General features: G+C 40.1%; 1 protein-coding gene across 1 annotated transcript in view; it reads right to left on the bottom strand.

Moving 5' to 3' along the window:
* LOC124866946 (E3 SUMO-protein ligase PIAS1-like) overlaps window positions 1-26870 on the bottom strand; it is an 83340-nt gene extending 56470 nt beyond the window's left edge. Inside the window, exon 1 of the mRNA XM_047363018.1 lies at window positions 26803-26870. Within this exon, the coding sequence (XP_047218974.1) occupies window positions 26803-26826 (24 nt within the window). The 5' untranslated portion in view covers window positions 26827-26870. The remainder of the gene's footprint in view (window positions 1-26802) is intronic.
* Window positions 26871-26985: the final 115 nt, after the last annotated feature.

Here is a 26985-nt window from a genome sequence, read left to right on the forward strand (position 1 = left end):
TGGCTTGTCCTCTTCAGGTTGGAGGGGAGTTCCTGCCTCAAGTGGAGGAGTTTAAGTATCTCGGGGTCTTGTTCACGAGTAAGGGAAGAATGGAGCGGGAGATCGACAGACGGATCGGTGCGGCTGCCACAGTAATGGGGGCGCTGTGCCGGTCCGTTGTGGTGAAGAGAGAGCTGAGCCGAAAAGCAAAGCTCTCAATTTACTGGTCGGTCTACGTTCCTACACTCACCTATAGCCATGAACTTTGGGTCATGACCGAAAGAACGAGATCACGGATACAAGCGGCTGAAATGAGCTTCCTCCGTAGGGTGGCCGGGCACTCCCTTAGAGATAGGGTGAGGAGCTCGGCCATCCGGGAGGAGCTCGGAGTAGAGCCGCTGCTCCTCCACATCGAGAGGAGCCAGTTGAGGTGGCTCGGGCATCTATATCGGATGCCTCCTGGACGCCTTCCTCGGGAGGTGTTCCAGGCACGTCCCACCGGGAGGAGGCCCAGGGGACGGCCCAGGACACGCTGGAGGGACTATGTCTCTCGGCTGGCCTAGGAACGCCTTGGGCCCCCCCTGGAGGAGCTGGAGGAGGTGTCTGGAGAGAGGGACGTCTGGGCGTCTCTGCTGAGTCTGCTGCCCCCGCGACCCGGTCCTGGATAAGCGGAAGACGACGAACGAACGAACGTTTTTTGTGTTAAAAACACTTTTATTTTATTGGTCGGATGAAATATGCTAATTTTGTGAGATAGGAATTTTGGGTTTTCATGAGCTGTATGCCAAAATCATCCGTATTAAGACAATAAAAGACCTGAAATATTTCAGTTAGTGTGCAATGACTCTAAAATATATGAATGTTAAATTTTCATCATGACATTATGGAAAATAATGAACTTCATCACAATATGCTAATATTTTGAGAAGGACCTGTATATGACGGCTGTGGGCTATTTTCAGTGAACTGTGGCTTTTTATACAGAAACAAAAAAAAAATGTGATGCAAAGAAAACCCCAGTTTCTGACTGGCGGAAGAGGCTGCCTGTAACTGGACAGAATCTATTTATATTTGTGTCTGTTCTTAAATGAATAATGATTGTTTACAGAGGTTATCGACAGATGAAATATTAAACTGCGAAGTTTAGTATGCATTGGGAGAAAAGTAGCCTCAGACGCTACATACATACTATCTGTTCTTGTTCTTTTTCTGATTCTTTCCATTTATGAGAAACCCTCAGGACGCTCGCATAAAAAAACAACTCTGAAAACTGAAGCTTGTTGCATTTTGCTGTGACTATTTCCCTTTGAAATGTCAACTTCTTTTTTATTTTGGGTGCCCCGGGTGTAAAACATACCTCTCACTACGGTTCAACCACAGAACTGAGCTGTGTAATCTTAACCGGAGCACAGCAATAATACCAGTAAATCTGAACAGAACAGAAACCCCCAACGTTTCGCAGCTTACTGTAAAACATGTTCCACTTTTGCTCATCTTGCTTTCACTCTCCACAAGTGAAGCAAAACAATTTCAGTTCTGCATACCAGCGTGATATTTTATAGGAAGTCATCCAATGCACCACTTTTATTAAGATTTATGCTCATTAGCAACACTGATGGTAGATCAAAAACTCTGCACTGGAAAGCGAAAATCAAAGGTGCTTCAATCTCATCCCAGATGAGCACCACTTTGCTTCAAAAACGTTCGGTCAGTACCAACGACTTCATCAGGAACCAGCCACAGTACTTGCTCTGAAATTAAGACAAGTGCTGTGTAACAAATGTTTTCCAGGACATTAACATTTAAAAAACACTGGTTTACAATTCTTACAGATATCTGTTGTTCCACGTGTGTGTAGCCGACGTTTCGGACAGAAGGCATCTTATTAAAAACACCTAAACATCAATTTTGATTATATATGGACTTTAAGTACTACTTTATGCAAATAATAAGGTTCCTAACCATAGTAGTTGCTTTTAAATGCAGCCTTGCAAGACGCTAATGACCAGCCTTAATCATCTCAGCCCACTCTGCAGTGGCAATGACGGTCAAAAAAATCAAAACTGATGTCACAATTGACACACAGCCTTTAGATGACTGTTATCCAAGACGTCAGCCATGTCTAGACTTTGTATGGCTGATTAGAAGTAACATAAATGCCTATTCCCGTATGCAATCCTCCAATGCAGCCAGATTATGCAGCCTAAACGTCCCACAGCAGGAACATTACATCCAGATTATTCACTATAGTCCTGGGTCAGTCCTGCTGTGTTTTCCTTGAGTCTTCCTATTAGGTTTGGATCCAAATCTGGACTATACGATGGTACTGTACTGGAATGTATTTGATTCAATGAACTGAATTACAATTGATTTAGAGTCAAAGTTTATATGAATTATTCCAGTTTGTCTGGTAAAGTGCCATAAAAATTACTTTTTATGTAAATTGTCACAATATAAATACGTTGAATTGAGGTGACATGAATTAAAATGTACGTTACTGTTCTTGGCCAAAGATCTTAATCAATTACTTATTTATAGCTGCAGCATGGCAAAAGGCATGTGCATTTAAAGGAAAGGGGGGCAACAGGCTTTTATCTAGCCCTTGTTTCAGTTAGGCCTGATAACAAAACGTTGGTTTATTCAAGTTAAAACAGGTAAACTGCATATGGAGAATTTTCAATAAACTTATTTAGTTTATTCAGTTTTTAACTATTTTCCTGTAATCAACACTTGTATTCAGAAAAAATTCTTTGTGTTTTATGCATTTCCTACTAGGCAAATCATTTATCATTATTTGATTCAAATCCTTGTATGGAGAGCCGTTTCATTCAAAATTAAATAATTCAACGGCTCTCCATCCCTTGAACATGCTCAAGTCTCAAATCATCTTATGAAGTGAGAAGCCCTTGCTGTTTACACATCAAGCATCACCATCTTGTGCAAACCAGGCAATTATTCACACAGTTTTAATAATTCCTTGACACCTATTCTAACACTGTACACTACTTGTAACCATACCACCGGCCTAAAAAATATAATGATTTTCCAATATGCAAATCTGATTTCTGTGCAAAACACAAACTTGAGGCTGCACAGTGTAACAGGTCCACACACAGTGTAAAACAGACCTGTTTTCTGCTAATACACACAGCTGAGGTAAAAAGCAAGAGGCAGACGCCCATATGTGAATGCAATTCTAATGCCTCTGGTCTGAGCCACACTGCAGTCATAAAAATGCATCAACCAAACACAGACGGCAGGAGGCTCAATCACAGGTGTAGCATACAGGCTGCAGCTGTCTATAGATATACTTTATCCACGCCAGACTATCATTTGGATAATTCAATATGATCTTGTTCAGTATCTTTAGATGTGCTCAGTGCACATGAACGCACAGTTTATCAATTCTTCTGCTCCCGACATGAATGATCAAGTTTCATGAAATATGCATATAAATGTGTGGGACGTGGAGAAATGGTGACACTGGCTGCCGACCATTTCACACACACGCCAAGCCCCCCCCCCCCTGCCACAAAGCAAACACACACTAAAGGGAGGCAAATACACAAAGCGCACACACTCCCTCAAATAAACCTGACACACCAACACACAAACACTTCCACCACACTGCGGATGTGGAACATTCCTCTGGCTTCAAAAAATAGAGGGAGAACAAACAGGGAGGAGGGAAAAAGTGGCAAGGGAAGTGTTGGAGGAGAGAGAGATTGAACAGTTCGCTGCAACCCCCCCTTCCTCCTTTTCCTTTCTTTCCGCTGTCAATCATTCTCCTCAATATTCCCGGTCAACAACGCAAAGCTTCAAGCTCCGTTCAATGAATGATTTATTTGAGTTATCTTTCTCTCCACCCAGTGTTAATCTTTTTCATCACTTTATTCCTATAGACAGAGGGAGGGCTTTGTTCCTGCATTAGGAGCTAAAGTTAAATCAACAGATGGAGCTTTGTTCAAATTTCTTACTCCCAAAACTGAAGACTTATGGGGGAATAAATCTTTAAGGCTTGACAGTAAATTGAAATTCTGTCTTTTTTGAGTGCACCAATCATTGATTAGCACGTCAAAACTGACAAATCAGTTTTTTTTCCCTCTTCATTGAAATGAAACACTGAAAATTCCACTTTGTTATAGTGCATGGAAGGAAAATCAAAAGCAGCAGGTTACAAATTAAAGAAAAATGTAAACTGGTATCAGCCAGTAAAAGTTGTATAAGCACATCTCTACGTTAAATATAATCTCCTTTATCAGATATCTAATCTAAATAAAATGTATTGAAATATTACAATGTTATATATCAGACCGATCATTGGGACTAATGATCAAAACTAGCAAGAACATGCAGATAAGTCACAAAAATTGTAAACCAACCTATTCTTTAAACTCAGTTTTCTACAAAATGAGAAAACATAAGATCAAGGTACACTGCTCAAAAAAATAAAGGGAACAGTCAAATAACACATCCTAGACCTGAATGAATGAAATATTCTCATTGAATACTTTGTTCTGTACAAAGTTGAATGTGCTGACAACAAAATCACACAAAAATCATCAATTGAGATCAATTTATTAACCAATGGAGGCCTGGATTTGGAGTCACACACAAAATTAAAGTGGATAAAAACACTACAGGCTGATCCAACTTTGATGTAATGTCCTTAAAACAAGTCAAAATGAGGCTCAGTATTGTGTGTGGCCTCCACGTGCCTGTATGACCTCCCTGTCTCCTGAGGGATCTCCTCTCAGACCTGGACTAAAGCATCCGCCAACTCCTGGACAGTCTGTGGTGCAACATGACGTTGGTGGATGGAGCGAGACATGATGTTCCAGAATCAGATTCAGGTCTGGGGAACGGGCGGGCCAGTTCATAACTTCAATGTCTTCATCTTGCAGGAACTGCTGACACACTCCAGCCACATGAGGACTAGCATTGTCCTGCATTAGGAGGAACCCAGGGCCAACCGCACCAGCATATGGTCTCACAAGGGGTCTGAGGATCTCATCTCGGTACCTAATGGCAGTCAGGCTACCTCTGGCGAGCACAAGGAGGGCCGTGCGGCCCACCAAAGAAATACCACCCCACACCATTACTGACCCACTGCCAAACCAGTCATGCTGAAGGATGTTGCAGGCAGCAGATCGCTCTCCACAGTGTCTCCAGACTCTGTCACGTCTGTCACATGTGCTCAGTGTGAACCTGCTTTCATCTGTGAAGAGCACAGGGCGCCAGTGGCGAATTTGCCAATCCTGATGTTGTCTGGCAAATTCCAAGCATCCTGCACGGTGTTGGGCTGTGAGCACAACCCCCATTTGTGGACGTCGGGCCCTCATACCTTTCCTCATGGAGTCGGTTTCTAACCATTTGTGCAGACACATGCACATTTGTGGCCTGCTGGAGGTCATTTCGCAGGGCTCTGGCAGTGCTCCTCCTGTTCCTCCTTGCACAAAGGTGGAGGTAGCTGTCCTGCTGCTGGGTTGTTGCCCTCCTACGGCTTCCTCCACGTCTCCTGGTGTTCTGGCCTGTCTCCTGGTAGCGCCTCCAGGCTCTGGACACTACGCTGACAGACACAGCAAACCTTCTTGCCACAACTCGCATTGATGTGCCATCCTGGATGAGCTGCACTACCTGAACCACTTGTGTGGGTTGTAGAGTCCGTCTCATGCTACCACGAGTGTGAAAGCACCACCAACATTCAAAAGTGACCAAAACATCATCCAGAAAACATCAGTACTGAGAAGTGGTCTGTGGTCCCCACCTGCAGAACTACTCCGTGAATGAAGGAGTGAAGGAAGGAGGGAAGGAGGGAAGGAGGGAAGGAAGGAGGGAAGGAGGGAAGGAGGGAAGGAAGGAAGGAAGGAAGGAAGGAAGGAAGGAAGGAAGGAAGGAAGGAAGGAAGGAAGGAAGGAAGGAAGGAAGGAAGGAAGGAAGGAAGGAAGGAAGGAAGGAAGGAAGGAAGGAAGGAAGGAAGGAAGGAAGGAAGGAAGGAAGGAAGGAAGGAAGGAAGGAAGGAAGGAAGGAAGGAAGGAAGGAAGGAAGGAAGGAAGGAAGGAAGGAAGGAAGGATGGATGGATGGATGGATGGATGGATGGATGGATGGATGGATGGATGGATGGATGGATGGATGGATGGATGGATGGATGGATGGATGGATGGATGGATGGATGGATGGATGGATGGATGGATGGATGGATGGATGGATGGATGGATGGATTTATATTCCCATGTTTTATTCTGTATTTGCTCTGTGGAGAGACCATTTGTTTACATGCAAGTATGCTGGTCTGAAAGTCATACACAATTAACAATATGTGTATTTTTAGTGATTTTCAACTTTGTTCTTTGCCAAACAGGAATCAGTGCGTGTGTGAATGTGTGTGTGGCCAACAACATTTAGCAGCGACTTAACGTCTAAAATTATGGCCAAACTATTTCAATGCGACCACCTAAAAAGATGACAGTTATGATATAACCTTTGATGCGTTCATTAAAATGTGCGTTTTTCCAGATTTAGCACTTTTCAAGAAATGAAAAACATCACATTAAATATAATCTAAAGTTCTTCCTACATTGAGACTTCAAAAGTAAAAGTTTGTCACATTTTTTTGCATTAACTGGCAATTTCAAAAATGAATGTCTAACCATTTCATTAAATAAATCAGCATAAGTGTCCCAATATATGGAAGAGAAAAACGGATCCATCAGTCACTCAATAATTGTGATACCCCTGACGGCCAATTTGTGTAACATCTCCTGACAGCTGAGAACGAGTCATTTTACAGCGACCATTACTGCATATGAAAAAGGTAAAATTATGCACAGCTTTTGAACAGCCTCTGAAACCTCCTCCAGGAAACATTTTCTTTTTGTTCTTTTAAGGGCTTTTCAAGACCTGCAGACACCCAGCAGACTCCTGTCAGGCTGGAAAGCAATGTGTAGGGTAATAATTTTCTGTCCAGAGCTGGTGAGAATGACGGATGGAGAGAGGGTGGGGGATGGGGGAAGAGAAGGCTTGCAGCTGAGCCTCCAAACCGAATGAAATTCTCCACAGCTCCAGTGAAAACACTGGAGGGAGGGGGAGGGAGGATGCGAGAGGATGGGAGGGCAGTGAAGCTGACGGTGGAGGTTTAGATGGACGTCAGGAAAAAAACTATTTCTGCACTGGGCATGGTACAAAAACAAAATAAAATGTTTGAGTAGAACTTCATAATTAACAAGTATTTAATACATCCTGCAAATATGAGAAACAATATAATCATTGCAAGCTCAATAATTGGTGTTTAAAAAAAATAGTGCCATTTTGTAACTGTATTTAAAAAAATCTGATTATTTGTCATGTATAGATATGGGAAAACATTGGGACATCCCTTTTGAGTTTGTCTAAAATATTTCCACATGTGGATATTCTATCAATAAAAAAAAGAAAGATCCAAGTAATTAACCATATCATTAAAACTGAAATTTGCAAAAGGTCATTTTAAAAAATGCAATTTCTGGTGAGCTGTAAGCTAGGACTCTGCCACACTTCTTCTCCAGCTAAAATGGCTAAAATTACACTCAGCATCAGGTGATCCAGCTGATGCTGAGAAAATTGTTACTCAGCATTTGAAGCAGGTTTGCCCTTTTCAAGCCCTGGACACGGAGTGTGGCTCTCCTGCCTGTTGAACTGAGAGGGAACACCAGGGCGACTTTAAAAGACAATGACAATATCCGGACCATCTGGGTACACAATTTCATAGCAACTATTGTCAGCCTGCACCTAACTAGTTGGAAGCTCAGTTTTTCTTAGCGCTCCTAAACGCATCACTCGCCCCTCCTCCCCCGCCCATGCGGAAAATTCCAGAGCCCACAGATTGTTTACTAGTTGAGACGGGGAAGCATGGAGGCACAGAACTGTCCAACTATAACACCAACCAAAGACCGGGGCTTTTGGAATACTGATCGGGATAAACCAAATATAGCAATCCAGGAAAACAACAGGCTCTGAATTTGAAGCACGGAGGTGGACTTGTTGTGGTTTGCAGATGCTTTGCAGCAGCAGGACTTGGTCAGCTCACCATCATAAAATGAACCATGCTTTCTAACCAGTGTCAGAGGGTGGAGGAGGAACACGAGACCATCTGTTAACAAATTAGGTTAAACTGGACCCTGCAACATGGCAAGGATTAAATCCACAAGGGACAAAATGAAAGGTCCTGGGCCATGTCAAAGCCCAGATTTGAATACTTTGAGATGCTGTGAGGTGACCTGAAATGGGATGTGCATGAAGGAAAACCCCTAAAACATCTCACAGCTGAGAACTGAAAAGTGGTGCAGACGTTCCTCAGACTGACGTCAGCATCCCACTGAGGTTGATCCAACCAAAAGGGGAACGAACTGTGTTGTGTCTTTTTCCTCCGTGAGAAAACACATTTATATTGATACCTATTGTTTAATGAGCAAAACAAATTTAATTTTGGTAGTTTAAGTGAAAGTAAGTTGCTTGCTGTTAAGAAGATAAATAAAACATGAGACCAGTCACCCAAATCTGGACATGTCTTAATCGAGCACTGAACATTTATTGTGTGATGACCGTATATGGCATGTCTTTGACTTGACATGTTCTTGTCTCACTGTGTATTCCTAACGTCATCCAGCAGAATTTCAAGAGGTTTTAATCGTTTCCTGAAAATGATTAAACTAAAAATGTGAATGACCCATCCTGCTCTACTCCTGACAGCCTATAATAAATCTCCATTCAGTGAAATGATGACGATGAGATTCAATCAATCAGTAAAAAAAAGGTTCATTCAGGCAGAGTTTAGAACACGACACAGCCCCGTTTTAACAGGAAACACCTAAATATGAATGAGCAGTATGACATCTAGGGATTTAGACATTTCTCTGGGTTGGTTGTTAGGTTAGACCAACATTTTAAACCTACTGTTTGTGAAGTCACCATTTAACAAAGTAAAGCATCTCTTGTTTCTATCCTGCTAAATGATTAGCCTACCATGTTGTTTCAGGCTTAGCAATTTTTTTAAGCAGAATGTCCTTCACTCCAGTCCAAAACCTCCACAGATCAGACAATAACATAGGATAAGTTCACTCAGATACTGTTTCAGTAATTCATCTGAGATCAGAAATTCAAACAAATACCCTTGATTTGATAACGTGCAAACAATGTTCCCTAAAACAAAATTTCTTTAAATACCTGTTTGTACATAAAAAAACAAACTCCCCAAAAAACCATACCAGGTATTGCATGCTTCATCTATACCTTACACATTTTCCTACACACCTAAACCTCACCTTCATTGAAAAACACACCTGTCAGTGCTGTGGTGCTGCAGCACAGAGCAGCGGACAGCACCGAAGCCATAATGAAAGAAAACAGGCAGCGTGGAGGCCTGCCTGATGAGGGCCGACAGGTTGGAACTGGCCAGTGGCCGAGCTGTCCTGAATGGGCTGTTTTATCTGTCGGAAGACACAGTGGCCTCCAAAACTGGAGACTGGCTGGCATCATGGTCATGTTTCTGAGAAAATCCTCTTCAGTCAAGGTTACCGGCTCCAAGCTTTTGTCATGATTTCATTTTCTGAGAAAAAAATCTACTTTTTATTTCTTTCTGCTGTTATTGGTCTTATTAGAAGAGAAAGCTGTTCCAGACTGATATGTAGTGTCCTGTTTTATCAATCCATTCCTTCTTCTTTTGTTGCCTTAGATCTACTTAGGAAAACAAAAATGACTCACCCAACCGCCCTGCACACATAGCATGCTAACAGAACTTACACAACTTGCAATTTTAACCTTAAAATAATCATATTACCTATATTTTCTTATAAAGTACACTGAAATTTAAAACAATGGTAACCTTCTCAATTAAAAGTACTCAAAGCGTAGTTTTATGGAAAACTAAATTAATACAACTGTATATAGAATTAGAGAAATCAGAGATTTTTTGAAGCCTCTATTTCCTTTCAAATCTGAACTAAGAGTGAACTTTTGTTGGAGATTAAGTTTAATGAGCAATTTAATTTTAAACATTTACTTGTTAAGTTCCAATTACTATTTGAACAAGTTACCAAAACTAAAATCTATTTACCAAAAATATTGTCATCAGGGAAATATAATATAAATAGTATTGTTAAATATCGGTTATCGTCCATAACAGCAATATTGATATCAGATATCAATACTGGCCCAAATTTATTTCCTTCCTTCCTTCCATCCATCCTCCATTCAGTGTTGTATGTAGCTGGTGGCTAACTCCAACACATGAGAGGCGGGATGTGAGAGGCCAACAAACCAACCATCAGAGGTGCACGATATACTGAATCGCTACTATAGGCTACTATATTACATGTGGCACACTAATGACATATTTGGCCAGTTGAATTGACTCTTGCTGCCACTGAAACCAAACCTGTCCTATAACTGGATGGCTGAATGACAGAGGAAATCATGATGATGGAAAACAAACAGAAGAGTGAGGAAAATGTGGGTTAAATACAGGAGATATTTTTATTTGTATTAAACAAAAATATGACAGTTATGTGGTTTTCTTATATCGTGCGGGTCTACCTAACATGCAGGGACTGTGGGCGGAAGCCAAAGACACTTGAGAAAAACTATCAATGCCATGTGCCAAATACACAGTATTGTTTCTGCATATGTTCTATATTTTATAGATGTTATTCAGCGTAAAATACTGCATGATTAACAGTTTGCTCTATTCAAATCTTACGTAAATGACAGTCTACCTTCACAGCAGCAGCCTCCTGAACTGAAATTAGAAAGTGTAATTCAGACAATTTACAGTTGCACCACATTTTTGTTCCTACTTGCATTGCAAAGTATCTTAGTTCAAGTTGAAGTAATATGGAAATTACAGACACAAAGACGCTGCAGCCATGCTACGGACCTGGCATGCAATGAGTCAACGTCAACACATCACGGGAGATAATTAACCTCACAGTGATCGCATGTGCTGCCCAAATGGTTTATACATGTACAAAATCTCAAGTACAGCGTTCGGCCACATGACAGTCATACGACACCAACACAATTATATCTTCCCCAAGTGAAGGTGAAAAATCTGCCTTCCAGTTCAAACTATGTGAAACACTTCCTCACTGTGATAATTTCCTGCAACACTTAACAAGGGCTGATTAAAAGAACTGAAATGCTCTGTAGCCTTCACAGCCAAACTTAGTTCTGTTTCCACTGCATTAGAGGATAAAAAATATCAGGAATAGTTTTCTTCCTTTTATGACAACACAGAGAAGTAATGCAGTGAAACACAAGCCTCCAGACCACACCTTGTTTCTGACTGAAACACCCAGCCTTCGTCAATCTCCTGAATTGACGCATTAAAAGAGCTTTAGAAAAGACTGCAGTCAGCTGGGGGTGCAGTGAACATTCATCCCGGCATAAGGAAAACATGCAGATCCCTTTTAGAGCTCATTCTGCAATCAATTATCCAAAACAAACACTCCAACTCTAACTTTATGAGACAGGCCTCTGGAGATTATGATCTAACAGTTAATCTAATTACCAGGCACACTGCTGGCAAATGTTTCAACTGTAAGAAAATATGAGCTGAATATGACCCATTTAGAGCTTAGATTTGTCAAACGTGAAGGATTTGGAGCATATATACTGCACAAAGACAACTTCTGACACCAAAAAGGCAAAATAAGCTAAATATTTTGCTTTTCTAAAAAAAAAAAAACTCTAGATTTTCAGACATCTGTCAAGTTTTGAATATGAAATCTGAAAGCACACAAATGTTGCTCCTGGTCTGCAAGAAAACCACGTGCACCGGTGTTGTCTCAGGTCTTCATGAATGAAGGCATAGCCGGCAGAATCTGACGAAAACCTGAAAAAACCATCTGGTAAAGGCAGCGAATGACAACACTTTAAACGTGCTCTACGCCTATAGATTACAAGTCAAAATTAGTTAACCTAATCCGTGAGGCATTTTATATCCATTCATAATAGCACTTTTACAAAAAACACATGAGTATCCTGGTATGGACTGAAATGTATTTTCTGAGGAGACGATAGAAACCGATCCATTTCATTACTTACTATTCCTTTCAGCTGCAAAAGTATTTGTTTTAAAAAAAGAAAATTACAAATTTTTCCTATAAAGTACTGTGCAAAGGGGAAACCACCCCTGATTCATTTACAATATATTTCCAAGGAGACAAAGTTTCTTGTAAATATTCTGAAGGGGTCCAAGGTGTGGTCCAGCTAAGGACAGTCTGGGAATCATCCAGTGTCGAGATTCATATTTTCTGTCAAACTTTATCTGAATCCATGAAAACAACAAAGAGAAAGTATGTGTCTCGGTGACAGAGTTGTGTTGACACAACGCTGGGCAATATGTTAAGTTATTTATACCTGCATGATTCACAGGTCAGAGCTAAGTGGCTCACCAGTCAAAAACAATATTGCTACTAAAATTGTCAGGCCCTGGACTTGAGTGAGCAGAAGCAACTGCTACTGTCAGATCTTTTTAAAAACCTTTAGAAACAAACAAAAAACACTGATTAAAGAACTCCTTTAGATCAGAAGGAAGTCAGGGTATTAAAAATTGCTTTGTAAATTTTCACTTCGATTTATTTCAGCTCCTGGTAAAAAGTTAAAACTCGAGTTTCCTAATTTCTATCAAATCAGAAGGTATAAACATATAAATGTTCAAAAAATATTTAGGGTTCCTTGTGTGTAAAAAAAGAAACTCTTGGCTGGACCGATCTGGCTTACAAAAAGTAAGTTGAAGGAGGGTGCACACAGTAAAGCACTCATATGACCACTCTGTTTCTCAATATCGTTCCTTCGGCTAAATTACGTTCAAATTTCAGTTTGTAAAATGGTAAATGGACTGAACTTATATAGCGCTTTTCCAGTCATACAGACCGCTCAAAGCGCTTTACACTAGAGCCACATTCACCCAATTGCACTCACTAACGCTCACACATTCATACACAGATACGCAGATCGGTAGGCAACTTGAGGTTAAGTGCCTTGCCCAGGGGCACATCGACATATGGCAGGAGGAAGCTGGAATCCAACCCACAACCTTCTGATTGCAAGACGACTACTCTTCCTACTGAGCCACAGTCGCCTGTTGAAGTTGTTTAATTTAATTTTCAAAAAACGGCACCCCGATAAATGAAATCTGGAAGTATCTGCCCTGCATACAACCTGCAGACATAAACAAAACTAGCAAAATCAATGACCACTTCATTTCACCTGTTACTGTTGTTTAAGTGGGATGAAAGCACCGGCTGGCTTATTGTTATACAGAAGAACACCACGGAGCTCCCTGTGTTAACTTGCAGGGCTAAAATAGACCTGTGCAGTTTTTGTATTTGGTTTGGAGAAGGTGAACAGTAATGCAGTTCTTTTGAATCCCTGGAGGCTGGGAGATGGTGAGCCTCATGTTGTGCCAGGCAGTCTCTGCAGGATGTGTGTGTGTGTGTGTAGGTGGATGGGGGTGGAAGTAGAGGTTGAACACTACCTGGCCATTATATAAAGCTCCAACTCTCAGCTACAGGGCTTTGTGCTGAGCGCCAGCCTCCTCCCCATCCTCCTCCCCTCTTTGTCCTCCCATCCCCCCACCTCTTAGCCTTCCAGCTTCTCTGACTCAGGCTTAACTATGAAATGCCTCCGCCTGTTGTTTCTGTTGTTTTCTCCCTCTCTTTTCTCTCTAGAACCCCAATCATGGTGCTCATTGTGGCTCAAACAAAGAACATTTTGGGGATAAAGACGTAGATGAGGGTAGGTCTTCTTGTGGCTGGATAAGATCAGGTGACCCAGCTGGACGTACTTCTTAAAGACTTCTCTTTTAATCATTAAATGCCATTCATCCACACCTGAGGCTACTAGGGTCTAGTCCCAGCTTGCCACAGGAAGATAGACATCTAAAACCAGCTGCGTTCAATGCTAAGCATCATGAAATGTTGACAAGGGTGTTTCTGATCTGAGGACAAGATAGCAAAGGTTCAAGTTGCACTCTTTTTAAACACTGGCAAAATAGCCCATCGGTGAGAAGAACCAAACCTTCTGTTTACTAAAGACAAAACGACCACCCTAAAGGTGTAAAGCTGAAAGGATATTAGAGACAAAAGTCTGATGTTCTGGTGACAAAAACAGGAACAGAGGAGTAGCAGTCGGCTGCAGCCTTTTAACCGACTCAGTTGGCAGAGGTCGACAGGACTTGAGATGAAGGGGAATGGCAGAGACATGAGCAGGAGACAACAGGCTGGGCAGGACCGCAGATGCCTTTCATCTTGAGAACGGCCTCTTTGATGTTGGACTGCATATACGGACCGCTGCTACGCTACTGAGCTCCAGTCCAGGGTTTTATTCAGGGGAAGATGACAGTCTTGATGGGTTCATAAGATTTCTTTCCTCTCTTCTCCATATCTAACAACCAATACATGACACCGATGCAGAAAGCATAAAAAAACTATTTGAATTGATTTGTTGCATTTGAAGTTAGCTACAAAAGCAAAACATCAACTCTTCACTAGTTTTTTTTAGAGACTTCCCACTAAATGCTGAAAATGGCTAAAAAACATCAAACCTGACAGTCATCTTAACAGTTGTAGTTACCTAATGGCTTTAACACTGGGCAGCACATTAAACTAATTACATCATCTGCTAACACTTTCCAAGGGATTAAGATCTAAAGAGAGTTTATTTTAGATTCACAGGGAAGCTATAAAACTCAAAACCAGCAGCAACAAACGGCTGACGATCCGTCTTCTGATGCTGTTTCAAATGGAAGGCGACACCAACCAAGACAGGACACATTTCCAGTGGAAGATGGGGTTGGTGTGGGACAACTGGATGTGTGGAAGAGTGTACTCACCTGTGCATGGTGCCAAGTATGGTTTACTGTCCTTTAAAGTTTTAAGCAGCTCATTGACTGTTGCTCTAAAGTGAACATGTAGTCAGAATTAGAGTTGTGCAGTATATTGAATGGCAGTGGTAATGACTGGTCTGATGCAGCATACGGCATCCAGTTTATTCAAAGTACCACGCATCAATGTACATCATACAAATATTTGAACAACTGGATTAACTCCAACTGCTCAACGCCCAAAACCGTCAGATAGAGATGGCCGAAAAGCTTCCCAACGGAGGGAAAATCTTAAAACAAATAAGAAGAAGAGTCTTGGAAAGCTGACAAAACAACCCCATCAATGTCCAGACCCAAACGGGCTGTTCAGTGAAAGCAGAAAGCAATTACTAACGTTTTTGTGCTGAAATCTTCCCATCCTTCACTTCTGATGACAATTTGGCCTTTTTGGATGAAATCAAAACCTTTGACTTCCACAAGTATTAATGATTTAGTAACCCAGATGTTAAAGCTTGCAGGTGATCTATAAAAGTGCCAGACCAGTGAGGAAAAGGTGTGTTTTACTGCAAATGGATATCTTTAGTGCAATATTTAACAGCATTGCGTCTGCATGTTTTTTCTGACATCCTGCAGCTGTAGTTTTACCTGTCAACATCCCCAAGTGTGCTTTCAATATAATTTCTAAGATTATCTCACAGCATCTTTCTTCACCCACTCTAGAAAGCATGTTTTCTTGTCTTTTACAAGAAAAAAGATGGGGAGGGACACTCCCACTAAAAATATAAAGCAAATTAAACAATTCAGACTTATTCTCATCACAAAATGTGGTCCCTGCAGGCCAGTGGCAGTCTACGGGGTTGTCTCAAGAAAGGATCAAGACTGTAGCACAAGCACGAGTCATGTTGTTTTGGGCGTTTACCTGTGCTTGAAAAGCTAGTACATTGAATTATGAACTAGTTGTAGGCGCGCAGCACATCTAGAAAATAATGTAATTGGAACACCATTTTACAAAATATCAAAATACTCACACTCTGCATCCTAGCAATGTATTGGATCAGATGTAGATAAATAAAAAATAAACGCACTAAGCCTTTGCAGTGAACACACCACACAGAAAGATGTTTTAATTTTCTCCAACTGCAGGCTGACTGCAGCGTCTATGCAGCTTCAATGCAGCGTATCAATTATGATTAACCCATATTTTCCTTCATCATATAGTCCCAACCATAGTTTGTGGGTTGTGAGGCTATTAATTGTTTCCTGTTTTTAACGGAACAAATCGATTGGCCAAAGATCAGACAATAAAAAAGCAATCTCTCTCAGGAAACCTAATGATAAATATTACAGGCAATTAGTGTTGTAAAAAGGTGAGCAAAGGCTTTAAGGGATTATGTGGGCTAATAAATTATAACTGTACACAGATCAGTATAACACAAAGATACTGCAGTACACAATAACGCTCATTTCCCAAAACATCTGTGTTTCACAAACAAAACCAAAGATTGCTGTAAAAGTGTCACAGATAAAACAGTCCACACTGAGAATAAACAAACAGGAAGTAGCTGATTTGACCAAACTAACCTTTATCACACAAAAACTTGAGCTTGCTTTTTCAGCTAATTGCTTGACGATGGTTACAAAATTGTGCTTCGCTGTCCTCTAATTTGAAGACTTTACAAGTGGAAGGGAGATAAGCACGGCTTAAAGCAAAGCACGTTAATTTGTGTTCTTGCAAAACCAAAAAGGATTTTCCGCTCTTGGCATACTACTTCCTGAAGAATGAACAGTGTGGAGAATCAGTGTGTTGAGCAGAACACCCCTAGGTCAAAAGGTCAATGTAGGGGCCACGACTGGTTAGACCTCAACAAAAACATCTTTTCCATCATGACGCCACCTCATGTGACTACAGGCTGCAGTTGTCCCACGAGAAGAAGCTGCTTTTCAAGACAGATGGATGTTTTAGCTTCTAACGTCTTATTTTATATTGAAGTTTTACTTTTCATCAAATGTAAGAAAAATAGAAAATCCTTGTGTTACACCATGAGTGTCCATGTATTTACATCTTCCTCATCTACAGTTATTATCCATACCCTTAGCAGATTACGATTCTAAATGATTTTATTTAACCAAGAAGTTAGTTCCTGATAGGAAAACCAGGTATCTCTTCAAAGAGAATAAAATAATGTACAGGGAAATCCGTTACAAAATGTTTTATATGTATTTATTTCTATGTGGCATTTCAAATGGCATGTCAAACTTTTCATACCCTTCTAAACAATCAATGAAAAATCGTTTATTTGAATTACAGCATCAAAACTTAACCCTTCATATAAATAGTGAGCAATTTATGTTATGTTTCCATGATAATTTGATCATTTATATTTTATTTTGAGCTATATGTCTTTAAGTTTGGAAGGTCTCCTTGCCATCACCTTAATCTTCAGCTTGCTCCAAAGATTCTCTGGCTGGGCCACTCTAAACTAGGAATATCGAAATCTGATGTTAATATTGCTGTTATGGCCGACAACCGACATTATATATATTTTATATATTTCCCTACCCTTTCAACTCCACGGAAAAACGTCTGCGCTGCATCAATGTCATAAATACCAACCCGCTCCCCTTCCTCTACCAAAACACAAACAGGAAGTAGGTGGAAATAAAAACCGCTTGTTAATATTGGCCCCATCTTATGGGGCCGATACCAATAATATTGGTTTGTAGGTTTTAAACTAAGGCTGATCAAAGAAATAAAGGTATTTTTCATGTCATGTTACACAAACCATAACTTTAATTCATTATGAGCATTTTTAACATAATGTAGAGCCCTGCATCCCCGCTTGTAAAACATGAACCATGACTAGGAAGAGAAAGTGAGCCCACAGATGGCAGAGATAGATTATAATAACAGCTAATCACTCTGTCCCACCTGCTGCCTCGTGCTGTCATTCAGCTGTATATGACGGCTGAAAGCTGGGATTGCCTTTGACCAGAGTGGGGTAATACCAAGACTGAATTAGTTGTACACAGCTCCAAAACACTTTATTCAAATAACTGAATTATCTCCTCTGTTTGTCACTAAATTTTACAAGAGCTGCTAATCACTTCAATCAGGAGCGTTCTTGGGGACTGGAAGGGCACATCTCTACCCTAAACATTCCCACACATTCAGAAAGATGAAGCAGATTGTTAGGAATGCCTCTTGCACTGTAACCTACACTCATGGCATCATTTTAAAATCATGCTATATATTTTTTAAAGAAACAGTTTTGAACATTTGGGAGAGGTTATAAGTTACTGGCTTTCTGTTCTACGGTTGTGTGTTGGCCAGAGTAATGGACACTCAACCCACCTGTTGCTGCACACTGTCAGTCAGCTGGTTGGAGGAGTGTAATTCACGTAAGTTTGTCTTTGTTAACAGAAATATGAAGTTGTCTTTCTGTTGCAAAAACACGAACAGGATTTGATGCACCACACCTCTGTTTTTATACAGTAACGTTAACTAGACACACCTGTCCTCTAAAAACTACAACTACAAAGTGTAATGGTGAAATAAAGATACAACCGCAGGTTGACTCCAGGGGCTATTAGGTGTCTACATTTTTACCAGAAAATTAGCTTAAATTTCCCTTAAGCCGGGGACACACGACTTTCACTAGTGTCTCAGATTTAGTTAAACGCATATGTGAATATGATTTGGATAGTGTTTAATGCATCTCATTTTCATTGGCTGTCAGCTACACACGATCAGTTCACACAACCCAACTGCCTCCACAAACACCTCAGAAAACTCTAACATGTTTGTTTGACTGTGAGTGAGCTTGGATTGGGTCGGTTCCCCTCACACACCAGCAGAGTTTTATGCCCATTCGCCCGGTCGACTGACCGCAACCAGTGCCGACTGACGCAGGCGTTCCCCGGCAGGGAATCAGGGGGTAAAATCGGTCCAAAAACATGTAGCGTGTCCCCAGTTTATCTATCATCAAAACTAAAATAACTATACATTAAAAACAACAACAATTACTATATCTATAACAATATATCAAAGCTGTATGTGATTTATGGTTTTTGTCATGATTTACATTTTTTTTATTTAATTTTCTTTTAATAGCAACTAAACATAAAAACACTGTATTTTTGCTCTCGTTTATCACATAGTTTGATATTACAAAATATAGGGCAGAAACAATTAATCGGATTAATCGTGATTAATCGATCATTGAAATTATAGTCAATAATTTTGTAATCGCATAATCGTAACAGACTCTAAAACATGAACAACCACTCAGAGCAGTAATTAGGCCAAAATTGTACAAAAAATGTAAATATTTGAGATCAAAAACCTTCTTTGTCTGTAAATATGATCTACCCAGAACTCCTCAAGTGGCCTAGCCTTAGTTTCACCTGCTTTAAATTCTGTAAAAAATCTTCTATTAAGCACCTTTTGCTATTCGATTAGTAATCGATTAAGCAAAAAAATAGTCGACAGATTATAGATTTTAAAATCGATTTAATCGATTCAAAACAGTTGTTAGTTGCAGCCCTGATAAAATACTTCTGGATAATGTGGTCTAAAAAAGGCAGAGTGACTGTCCTGAACAGAGGGCTTTGTTTGAGATTGATTGGAAACTGGAAACTAATGCCGAGGCCTGTTGTTCTCTGAATCTTAATAAGTGCGTGATAAGTCATACGTGATAAAAGTGACAGTACAAATCTCTGCAAACAAGTTGCACAGAGCTGTCAATGGAGGGACAAACTGACTCTTCAAACAAAGCACTCCTGGGTGCCAAGGGAGCAAGGAACATCCTTTGATGAACCCACTTTTCATTCATTTACTTTTTCTTGTTCCACACCAAAACATTTCCAATAGTGAAATATTCCAAGTCCCAGAAAATATGCTGGAAGAAATGGCTTTTCTCTTTTCCTTCCAGTTGGAAACAAGCAACTGAGCTCCACACTGCATCCTACCCATGTCCATCTCAAATGTGACATGTTTCCACAGCAACAGCGCTGTGTAACTAAATCACCACAGGAGTTAAGGAAAGCTCCATCTCTGCAAAACCACACAAAAGTCGATGACTGCAGACAGCATGTACTCTCACGGGACCAGAAAGGTCTGACTATAATGGAGCTGGAATGCCAGTTTGACTGAGCAGAACATGTAGAACATAGATCCTGTTGCCTGAAGTGACAAAACATGTTTGTTATCTTTATCTGGTAGGCCAACTGGTGAACCTCACTGAACAGTGAGAACATGGATAAAAGGCAACAAACCGTCTATGACAGTTTGCTCCAGTTGTTTCAACACTAAACATCTCTGACATCTCTGTAACAGAAGAAACATGCAACATCTGTATCGAGTTTGGCATTGTGGAGTTCATCACATCTGTTGTGCACTACTCCACGTCCTAATTCCATTTATCAAGCTTTTTATATTCCCATCCTTTTTCCGGACTGGTGCAGAATAAAGTGTCACATCTAAACCTTACGTCTTCAAACCTGAGTTCATTCAGCAGCGCATGAGAACAGCAATCACACACTGTGACGTTTCCACCTGAACTTCTCATTCTGCTCCAGATTGAAATTAAATGCAACAATAATGACAAAGACAATAAAATAGGCAGGTGCTGAAAGGATGTAAGGAAGCAAAGAACAGACCCTGTATCATTAGGGATTAACCTAGCCAGAGGCTCTACAAATAGACTGTCTCCACCTATAAGCCGCCAGCACATAGACAGTCATTTGTATTGCCAGGTTGCTGCAGCAGCAGCAGCAGCGGCGGCTCCGGAGAAGAAAGAAGACAGTTCAAAGAAGCTAAAGGCGAATCGAGACTCCTCTCAAACAAAATGCGATGCAACAGGACATGTTGGGGGGGTTTGGCAACATCAGAGGCTTTCACAAGCGCGGATGTTATCGGAGATGACTGCGCCGCAGCTTTATGCACATTTTCAGGATATAAAGTACAAAACAATGCAACTTAGAGGTAAACATGCAACGGCACAAAATAATAAAGCAAAACGCCATGATCACCTCTTCCTAATGTCCTGATGATTTAATTTCTTTTTCATGAGACGAGTTTTAACAGAGTGAAATGACCCTGAAAGTGTTCACTACCAAAGGGAACAAGATAGGATATAGACCCTAACTCCAGGTGGCTGCAAGATTCAAGCAAGCCTCCATGATTATGAAGTCATAATACTTGCAATGCAAATTAAAAGAACTGAAGATCTGAGTATTTTGCAAAAGTAAGACATGATGAACATGATAGGTCAGAGGTCCACGCCTCGGCACCCCCGACTGCTACCATTTTCCTTTAAGCCAAGATGTCATTAACCCCATTAGTTCTGGTTCCTGAACACAACATGCATTACAAGCAATATAACCCAAATATCCGTTTTACTTACAGGGATCTTCTTTGTATCAGAAAAAAAAAACCGTTTTGTTTACAAAAACACCAAACGTCTTTGGAAAAGTTTTTTTTTTTTTTTAAGAGAATGTGAGGTGATCAGAGGAAATAATATTTAGCTCTAACAGTAGATGATACAGAGCAAACAATCTTTTGCACACATTACAAATCTCTCCTCATAATTATTCTTAGTTTGCTGTTTTGCACACACTGTCACAGCTGCATATCTGCACACCTGGAAGCTACAGCGGTCAACATCGCAGCCAGTTCTGCCCTGCTGCAGCTCACACGCATATAGAGAGAAGGAAAACAGTCATTTATGTTAAAAGGTCCACTTTCATCGTTCAAAGCATGAAACATAAATAAAAGAATGATCAATTCAACGACAGGAGCTGTTATTTATTTCCAAACAAAAGAAGAGAGGAAGTGAATTAATCACTGTTATCTTAAGCCCTAAAGCATCACTACATTCACTAGTATGACTAGTGTAATATATCAGTATGAAACCTAAACTGAAAACAGAGTGAATGTAAAGAGTTCAGAACGTTTCACTAATTTAAGAAGGACTAAAAATCGATCTGTGTCAATGGCTGCTGGAAAAACGTTTAAAACACACAGGTGTCTAACACCAGACATCTAAAAATAATTATCGTGTCTGTGAAGGTCTGTGTGAAACTAGACTCATTTTAACTGAGACAAAGTTATTAAGTTACTTGTCAGCAGAGGTGGGTGATCCAGGTCCAGAAAGTCAAAAGCCTGTACAGAGATTAGTTCCAACCATTTGCATTTCCAGCTCTGCAGCATAGACAGGGACCAATCACCTGGTTAATTGAACAGAATGAAGGAAAACTAGACAGGGATTTTACTTTCTGGACCTGGATTACCCACCTCTGCTTGTCAAGCATGTTTTAGTTACACACAATGCTTTTCACATTGCTTCTTCCATATGGAAGCAAATCGTTACCATATTTCAAATGAAAAAGCATTTTCAGAAATGCTTTTTCATTTTAAGAATGTGGCTGCATTGTTTGACTCATAAATGAAATTAGTTATCAATAATCCTATTTGCATTTTAATTTTCTTCTTCAAGACTGCTCATTCTTTCACTTAATTAAAATGAAAAAGAAAAAGACATTTGAGATTTATTTTTCAAAATGTACCCCAGCAAATAGATACCAGAATTCAATTTGAAATGTAAAATTTGAAAATGAAAAAGCATTTCCAGAAATGCTTTTTCATTTTAAGAATGTGGCTGCATTATTTGACTCATAAATAAAATTAGTAATCAATAATCCTATTTGCATTTGCATTTTCTTCTTCATGACTGCACATTTTATACCATAATCATAAAGAAAACAAAGCAGACATTGCTTTTTCGTTTTCGTGGTCTGCCCGCAAAGTACTGCCCAGAACTCGAAAACGAAAAAGCATTCCGAGCTGCGGGCGCAGAAGAGTGACGTCACCAGCCGCCCTTCCTCAGCTCCCTGCTGACCGAGCTACCCATCTTGTTCGGTAGGGGGCGCTGTGCACATCTGCATTGCATTACATTGCAAACGTGCCGAGAAATTGATTAAATTGCAGCAGGGCCGAGCTCAATTTGTGGCAGTGGCAGGCAGAACTGGTAGTTCCGGTGGCAGTCTGTGGCGGAACTGCCACAGTCTGCCGCTGGGTGGCAGGGGATTCCGCGAGGATGCCAGAAGGTGCCAGACCGGCCGTAAAAGCTTGCCAATGCCGTTGCCGCTTTTTTTGTGGAAGCTGATGCTGATTATCGGCAAATGGGATGTCATTGTTGTTATAGCCTGTTACCTTTACATAATAATTTCATTATTGATTATTATTTAATAAACAGCTTTAGACCCATAACATAAGGTGATTGTATTTACTTGACATGGAAAATAAATAGCACTATGTGTATGTGTGACGTGTTGAAAGGATGACGATTTATTGCACAAACAGCCGGTTTATTATAGAGCATGAGCGGCTACTCTGAATCGTCACTCACAGAAAATTATAAATAAATGCTTAAAAACACGCTGGATGTCCCAGGCCATAAGGCTGCCACCGGAACTACCAGTTCTGCCTGCCACTGCCACAAATTGAGCTCGGTCCTGCTGCAATTCAATCAATTTCTCGGCACGTTTGCAATGTAATGCACTGCAGACGTGCACAGCGCCCCCTACCGAACAAGATGGGTAGCTCGGTCAGCAGGGAGCTGAGGAAGAGCGGCTGCTGACGTCACTCTTCTGCGCCCGCAGCTCGGAATGCTTTTTCGTTTTCGAGTTCTGGGCAGTACTTTGCGGGCAGACCACGAAAACGAAAAAGCAATGTCTGCTTTGTTTTCTTTTTGATTATGGCATAAATGTGCATTAGTGAAGAAGAAAATGCAAATAGGATGATTGATTACTAATTTTATTTATGGGTCAAATAACGCAGCCGCATTCTTAAAATGAAAAAGCATTTCTGGAAATACTTTTTCATTTTCAAATTTTACATTTCAAATTGAATTTTCGTATCTATTTGCTGGGGCATATTTTGAAAAATAAATCTCAAAAGTATTTTTCTTTTTCATTTTAATTAAGTGAAAGAATGAGCAGTCTTGAAGAAGAAAATTAAAATGCAAATAGGATTATTGATAACTAATTTCATTTATGAGTCAAACAATGCAGCCACATTCTTAAAATGAAAAAGCATTTCTGAAAATGCTTTTTCATTTGAAATATGGTAACGATTTGCTTCCATACTTCCACAGCTCAATGAATGCTTCACATTTCCATGTTCTTCTCTACCAATCCATCCAGGACTCCGATTATGTTAGTATTTATTATCTGGGTGTTCCACAAATCATTACACAACCCAAAGGTGGCTTTAAATTCAGCAGTGTGATGAAGACTAATTTTACAGCTTTTTGGCATCAGGACTATCCATTAAACTGAGCTCTGCTTTAGGAACCCAAACATTTACATCTGAAGAATCTGAACTGGATTATCCTCCACTAAACAATAGTGTTGTCACAATGCTAAAATTTCAGACTGATGCAAAGAATAATACTCAATACAATATTCAATATCATGGCAAAATGTTTTGAAGGAATAGGGTTCTTTCTGGTTAATAGCAATAATTAGGATTAATTACAATAGGATGTTATTTTAACTTCCTCAATTAGGGCAAAACCAAGAAGTAAAGAACAATTCATCCCTCATTTACAAAAAATATATAATTTAAAAGTACCACTTCCATGTTTGGCAAAACAGTATAGAGGAAACACTTTGTATAATATATATGATAATTTCCTTCTGGAAGCATGTATGTTTGATTCAGTCGTGCAGATATTGTAATAATTGCTTATCTATAGTGTACCAGTGCTTGCTTCCATTTGCCTGCCAGTCTGCTTTTAATACATACAAATGTTAGTACTGAGGGACAAATAAAGGATTATTCTATATATTTTTGTTTCAATTATAACAAATTATCCATTATTTTGAAAACCCTATTAAATTATATCCCGTTCAATCACAATTTGTGAGCCCAATGTGAAACCTTGACCCAGCCAAAAAGCTGTGGCATGGGTCATTTGTTGCTTTAAAACAAATGAGCATTTAGGAGAGGGTTCTCTATTGGTGACACAAAAACCAAAACAAAAAATGAGTCAGACACAAACTGAGGTTTTGATGTGGCAAATCAAAGATGCAGGATGTATTCTAAACATAAATCTATGTAAAAAGCCCTTTACTTCTCTGAAATTCAGATATTTTATCTTTTAAAATCATAAAATAAGGCACTTTGGACACATTTAGCCATGCTTATTTATGTTTTTCTCAACTGTTTCAGACTTGAAAAACAATCTAATTAAATCCAACTCTTACCCAGATTTTTTAGGACTGATTAGTAACTCCATATTCCATCCCTTGGTTAAATTAGAAAGGCACATCAAGATGTTATCGACAGTCCCAGACTGCTGGTGTTACAAGATAAAGAATGTCATATAAATCCAACATAAAGCAAACACCTATTTATTCACTTTATTTTTAGAAATTCTACTCTGTAATCTTTTAGACGAAGTTAAAGGAGAGAAAGTCTGGAAACATTTTTCTACATTTTTCCAAGACTCCGTAAACATACAGGGTGAGGTCAAGCTAATTCAGAGCAAGAAGGCAAAAAGTAAACATTTAAAGAGCTTCAGCTTCCAAGACAGACTTTAAAAAGGGCACCAATAAATAAAGAAGTTAGACAGAAATACACTATAAAGTTTCAGAATCTGTTCCCCTTTTTTCACAAAACAAAACCTAAGCCAGACAATGCAATGTGATGTATAAACGAGGATAACCTTGTAATCTTCGTTTTCAAATGGATTCAAATTTTATTCAATTAAGCTGCAGCATAATTTCCTCTTTAAAGTTTTATAGTTCTAAGAACAAAAATTGGCAGGTCAGCGCTGATAGAGACTCGGATATCAGCAGTCAGAGACTGGGTTTCCTTATATAGAAAACTTTTCACCAGTTTCAATTATAAACTGAATGTGTCTGCACTGTTTAATAACTGCAGTCTAATTAGAAGGTATGTAACTGACTGATTCTGTTTGACTGGATTTAATTGAATGATAAATTTAATGTTTTAGTAATGTTTTTTTGTTTGGAAAGTGCCTTGAGAGAACCTACGTTTTTAAACCTGCGCTACATAAAAAAACTGAATTGAAGTGAATTATCGGCCTGGAAAAGTCTGATCGGTGCATCAGTAAGTACACCCATACCTGGTTTACCAATAAAGAGAGCGAACCTGTTAATGTTTGAACAGCAGGAGCTGGCATAGTGAAGGCTGGACAGATCACAGGAAATAATGTGGGAAAAGGTCTAAAATGAGACCCAGAGTCTGATCAATGAAATAAATAATCCAGGAGATCATGTGAAGACCGATCTGGTGTTGGCAGCCAGCGCACCGTTACATGATGAGATGATCATCAACAGGTAAACTGAATCCCAGGTTTATTAATTCAGCCCAGATGAGTTACCTCCACCTGCAGACAGACTCGGCCTCTCCTCGGAAACCATGCCGCATATAGATGAGAAACTCTGGGTTGTTGAAAAGCCCATAATAACGCGTCCAGGTAGCGGGTTTTAACTGAATTCACAGGTGTGAAGAAGCTGCTGTCAACCTGCTCTACCCGCCTCGCAGTCTGGAGGCTGCCGCCGCGTCAAAACCACTCCGCCACGCAGAGGAAAATAACCTAAAACATGCTGTTTTAACCCCCGAAGACCGAGTTGTGATTGGGACAAGTCACAACTGATGGGTGCGATGTAACAGGCAGTCGGAAAGGAGCTGGTGCGCTGAGGATAACCATCCGCTCAGCCAAACCAGCGCCTCTCAACATCAACATAAACATGTTCGCAGGAGCTTTTGGCCGATTCAGAAAAAAAGTTTCTAACGCGTTTCGGTGGGAAACCTTCAACGCGACAACCTCTCAGTCCTGCCGACACTTAATGCGCTCAAGAACTACGCGAAGCAACAATAAAATACTGCAGGACCGGCTTAAATTTGTAGTAATTTCAGACTGCGCCTTACCTTCAGGTCCGCACTCTCCGCCATCTTCTATTTCTGTGCGCAGGCGTGCTGAGGTGTTGTCACATGACCGGGACGCCAGATTGTGATGAGTTCAAGAGCACACTTTGAGAATGGGAAAAACAAAATCACCACAGAGTAGAATAGAATAGAATATCTATGCAATTTCATTTTATATTATTTGAA

The sequence above is a fragment of the Girardinichthys multiradiatus genome, chromosome 4, assembly GCF_021462225.1.
Source record: "Girardinichthys multiradiatus isolate DD_20200921_A chromosome 4, DD_fGirMul_XY1, whole genome shotgun sequence".
In the NCBI taxonomy this organism is placed as follows: Eukaryota; Metazoa; Chordata; class Actinopteri; order Cyprinodontiformes; family Goodeidae; genus Girardinichthys; species Girardinichthys multiradiatus.